Source organism: Hyalella azteca, unplaced genomic scaffold (assembly GCF_000764305.2).
Source record: "Hyalella azteca isolate HAZT.00-mixed unplaced genomic scaffold, Hazt_2.0.2 contig8316, whole genome shotgun sequence".
NCBI classification, from domain to species: Eukaryota; Metazoa; Arthropoda; class Malacostraca; order Amphipoda; family Hyalellidae; genus Hyalella; species Hyalella azteca.
Window position 1 is genome coordinate 178,218 of NW_025938413.1, and position 5,553 is coordinate 183,770.

At 38.5% G+C, this 5,553-nt stretch overlaps 1 protein-coding gene across 1 annotated transcript; it reads left to right on the top strand.

Moving 5' to 3' along the window:
- The first annotated feature begins 1,893 nt into the window (after positions 1-1,893).
- LOC108675415 lies at positions 1,894-3,255 on the top strand. Its single transcript, XM_018163423.2, has 2 exons — positions 1,894-1,950; positions 2,418-3,255. Exon 2 carries the CDS (start codon positions 2,418-2,420, stop codon positions 3,087-3,089), a length of 672 nt encoding a protein of 223 aa, XP_018018912.1. The 5' UTR covers positions 1,894-1,950; the 3' UTR covers positions 3,090-3,255.
- Positions 3,256-5,553: the final 2,298 nt, after the last annotated feature.

The window sequence follows — 5,553 nt, forward strand, 5'->3', positions numbered from 1 at the left end:
AATCTACAAATGTCGCAAAATCAACGGGATTTGGAGTTTTCCTCATGGTGATCGTTTTTAAAGTATCAAAAGTGGGCTTGGTAGTGCTTGCCAGAATTTATAGCGAGCCTAAATAGCATCTAATTTTAATGTAGCTACACTCATAAATTCGTAGCAGCCTACCGGTGATATTTAGATTTAAAAAAAATTAAATTTTGACTTCTCTTGCGAGCTATGAGTATTTTAATATATTTTTCAGTTTAACTGACTTAATGGCGCAGCCCGAGCCCCAGAGTTGAAGATAATTAAATCTGACGTTATTATTAGGTTGCTATATTTTAAGAACCTTTTTCCATTATTACTTCTATAATTCGTGAGGGAAGTCGAAATAAAAAAAAATTCTCATGACTTTACCATCATCGGGTATCTGTATTGTTATACATTCATGTACCATGTTTCCCTAGAATAAGAGACGGTGCTAAAAAATGACCGACACGTGAGATTGAAGGGAACTCAGGTACATATTTATTTCTACAACCGCCTGCGAACGAAGAACTATAATTTTTGGAACTCACCCTTGAGCGCTGCAAGCCCCAGATTTACATATCATTTAATTTAAATCAGGAGTAATCATCATCAATACGCCGCAATAGAAAATATAATAGAATTTTTGCAATTATTTTGTATATAAATAGGACAAAACTTACGAAAAATAAGGCTAATATAGGTTAGGTTTGGATAAGTTTAGCTAGGATTAGCTACGTTAGACCATTACAATTTAATAATAAACAGCCTAATCTAACCTATCCTAATATATCCTAAGCAAATTTTTTGAACTCTCCGCTTTAATTAAAATGTCGCAAAAATCTGTAATAATTCTCATCTAGGCCTATTGCTAACTTTTAGCTATGTAATAAATTTTAGGAAGATCCCTTCAGAATTGAGGGACTTACTAGCTGATCGGTTGTGCAAAAGTTGTGTTTTTACAACACTTCTCTTTAACTTCACTTCTTGTCTGTCTGTCTGTCTGTCTGCTACAAATCTTATAATCGATATTTAACACACTTCTACCTTTCCAATCGATCTGAAATTTGGCACACTTGTGTAAAGTTGGAGACAATGCATGAATCAAATGTCAAAATAAAAGATTTTAAAAAATAAAAAAAATTTTTTTTTCAAGTTTAAAAAAATTGAAAAAATAATTTTGTCAGCTACAAATCTTATAACTGATATCTGACACACTTTTACCTGTCTGATTGATCTGAAATTTTGCACACTTGTGTGAAGTCAGAGGCAATGCATGAATCAATTAATAGAATAAATAATTTTGAAAAAATTTATATATTAAAAAAATTATATTTACCTATTAAAAAATGTAAAAATAAATTTTTTTAATTTTCGAAAATTAGATGAGAAATTCATTGTACATCTGTAAGATTGAAGATACTGGATTCTTTGGAAGTGTTGTCTTTAAAAAGTAATTTTTAAACGTATATTATTTCATTTTAATTGAAAACAAAATGACGTAAAATTCTGTAATAAATCCTATCGTATCACGTGACGTATCATATGTCTAGATTTAGCTTCACTTTCAGAGCCGCAATAAAACATTAATTAAGAATCTCATTTGATTTTACGCAACAGGAAACTCGTCAACATTACAAGATCAAAATAAACCGCAAATTTATATTAGTTGAAATATCTTTAATGCGCCAAAATACACAAACTAAAAATTTCCCTGCTTTATTTGAAAAAGCTTAAATTATTCAGACACGAAACAAAATTATTCTAGCTTCTCTGAGCTGATTCACTTCAAGATTATGAAAATAGCTCTCCAAGGTCTTTCGAGGGTAACATTCTAAGCCGACCTTAATTTCTCATTCGAAGTTAATATGTTGAATGGAGTCCGTCAGAAGTCACAACCACGGACACGCTGTTTCTGTTCAGAACAAGCGCAATCTTTTAACAAAGGTGAGTTAATGAAAGAATAGGAATTAAATTGTGGTGCTATAGTGCTGAGCGTAGCAAATTTTGATAATTAACCAATGTGAGTTTATTGGAAGTATAGGAATTTAAATTGTGGTGCTATAGTGAGGAGTGTAGCAAATTTTGATAAGTGATATGGACATGCGAAGCTAGAAATGGTGTTGTTCTTCCTTGCCTGATGGTCATATCTGTATGCAGTCGGTTGGTCAAGGTAGTGAAGTGTCTTTCGGCCCGCATTGCTCGTCCAATTCTATTCGTAGCATGGCATGTTAAGGCAGATCAATTCTATTCGTAGCATGGCATGTTAAGGCAGATTTGGTAGCCGTAGTGATTGGTTTCTTACTTTTGTACACGTAGGTTAATAGCATTGAATGCAGTGCGTTCAATAATTATTGGAGGTGCAGATGTAATCTAAATGGAGCTTTAAATCTGCTTTACATAACCTTCTTCAGATGGATCGCCGCCAATGTAGTTGCAACCTGTCGCCGCAGAGTATGGATGCCACTGCCCGTTCTTGCAGGCGTTGTTCAGGTCACAGGATTGATGCCGGCGGCGACGAAACCGCTGGACTCTTGGAAAGCTTAAAGGCCTTGGTAGAGTTAGTACCTCTACCTTACGCTGGTTGCCTGAGGAAGCTTCGGTCTAGAAGTACATCTGATGCGGTGGTCTACCAGCAGGCATATTCTGAACCTTCCGGAGCGAGTAGTTCGGCTGCATTGCCTAATACGGGGCCCTCTGGTAGAAGAGATCGTCCAAACCGTGAATTTCGAATGGCTACATACGAACCCAGATTGCCATCGGAGATTGGTAATTTTGTCAATCGAGAGAGGAGCCATCAACGCGGTGTACCCACAGGTCCCGACGGGGATGGCCATCAAAGCAGCTCGAGTCGGGGAAGCGAAGACGAGGCGGCAGTGGCCGCAGCTTATGAAGACCTGCGGAATGCAGTTAGAGGCTACACTAATGAGAGGGTGGACGACGAATTTGATCTCGTCTGCGCGGCCAGTCAGTACATTAAATCCATGATGCAAACCCTGAAGGATATGCAAGACCGAAAAGAGAGCCCTGCCACTCCGTCAAGCAACAGTTCAGCGAATACTGAAGCAGGGGAGCCGATGGCGTGAAACCTCGCATGTGACGGTGTTCGCATCCTGTAATTTTAACCTTATTTAGACTCCTTCTTCTAGGCGATACGTTTTACCTATGGAATCGCCATAATTAATGTGCGTAATGTAAATTTTAGCCATGGTGCAGTGTCCGATTTTCTCCTTAATATTAAAAATTTCCCTACCTTGCTTCTTAACATCCTTGCATCCAAGATGTATTTGCACCTTTCTTAGCTGATAGCTATAACTGCGCTTCTTAATATTCTCCTAATTTGGCTTCGCTCGTTGCGTAACTCCTGGAGCGATTATAGGTCATTACCGGAATCAATCATGCGAGCAACCTTGACCTTCTATAATCCGCGCCACGTGAGCAACCGCAAACTTGAGTATGGTCCAGATATTTCACGCACTACATTTCGAGAACGAATGCTGGCTGAATGCCCACGGTGAGGTTCAGTTCAGTTGCAGCACAAATGCTTGGGTCGTGGAGAACTATTTGAGGCCTTGTAAAGGTCCCTCCAGTTGGATTCGCTTGTTCCTTCGGTGCTTTCGTGGTTCTATGAAGCTATTGATTACATTGCATGGGGCCCTAGTGACTTGCTAAACTGGTAAATTTCTAGAGAATTCTTGCATCGCCTAGAACAATTGATAATGTTCGGAAATAATTTGTTAGCCGAAGTATAGTTTAACTTCTGTCAGAAGAAGAAAGACAGTAGTGAATGTGTGTTCCTAGACCTGAACTAAACCCTAAACGGAGCAGGTCAAAGGAGTCATTCTAGGTTTGAGTAATTTATGGGTTAATTCTATGTACTGCTTATACCAGTCTACTTAACTCGATTTGGGAAAACTGTGCCGAGTAGTACTTGACGCGAACTGCCGATGACTGTGGTGGAAAGAGGTAAGGATTTCAAATGATTACACAATTGTTAGAAGTTAACAATTGAATAAGGGGCAAGTGACTGATCCACAAGAGAACTAAAGGCGTAAATTAGTCACTACCGGCAGATATTAGCAATATTCTGCGGTGCTGACATAGCGTTCAATTGCTGTTATGATTAACGGGAACTGGAACGGCGTTCGTGGGCATGCGACAGTCGACTAGTTCTTCGTTGCGTGGACCTTAGCTTAGCACGACGCGCGCGGGCGTCAGGCGTCAAATTCTACGCCGCGTTAAAAGCAGTGTGAAGAGCAGTGCACATTTCGTATGTCCGCTAAGGTTCGACGGTAAATACCGTCGGACGCTGGCGGTATTTACTGCCTTGTGTGAAAGGGTCCTTAGTGCGCTTCGAATAAGATGAACTATCCCTATGGTTGAACTAAATTTTCACCATGAACAATCCCTACGTTCGATTTGTTATCCTGCATCGGCATATTACGCCATTTTGAGGGGAGTTAAGCTTGTACAGGCTGTATTTAAGTGATGTGGCGATCTCATGCATCACAACTGTTGTGAAATGCTATAATTTTATTTGAAACTTATAAGACATACTTTGTAACGCTATTTTTCTCGCGGAAAAGTTCACAGTCGAGACCTGGTTGGGCATATATGAACAGATTTCGCTAGTTTTTTGGAGCACGAAAAGAATCTTCCTCTGTATATTCGCTTTAACGGTTGGTCACAAATCCTCGTTTAAACTTGAACATTTTTGAGAATTGTAAAATCAAAGGGCTTTGTTAATTTTAGTGCACAATCCCGATATCCAACAGTATGTCTTCGAATACACAAACGAGGTCAAAATAATGAAATTTTTGCTACTCAAAATAATTCAAGGATGCCAAACAGTTAATTAAAACACGAGTTCCAATAATGTAATTATTATTATGTTTGAAGGTAATTTGTATCTAAACCATCCGTATTAATTTATAGCTTTACTTAATTCGTAATTATGTGCAAGATATGTGTTTTTCGCCCAATACTTGCCGTGTAATAACTGCTTTCGGCTTCTCAGCGAGACCTCACGCGCTTGAAGGCACAACTTTCCTAACAGCCTCCGGCAGTAAGTTACTTGTATTTATTTCTGCAGACCGGAATTAACGTTCGCATGTGTTAAGGTTAAATTTCCATTGTGTTTGAGTATCAACTAATTTTCACAACGTTATATGATGCTGGAATACTCAACTGCTCCACACACGTCTCTTCCTTCCGTAGGCAGTAAATATTGTTGTCGTTTTGTGTTCGTAAACTTCATAACGTATCTCAAAATCATAACCGTTGATATGTGATATTAGCAACTCTTTCTGCTGCAAATACCTCCGACTTCTCTTCATCACCGTCTATAACTTTCTCATTCAAAGTTCCAACATCCAGAATTTCCAGTGAGGGTGGTAGTATCGACCCAAATCCATATCATTTTGGACCTAAAAAAATTAAAATATTCATAATAAGATTGATGATTAACTCTAGATTGATTCATGGATAATTCTGCTCAATGAAAATGAGCCTTTTCAAAGCTTCGTTTTTAGCGCATTCCCTCAGTTATGG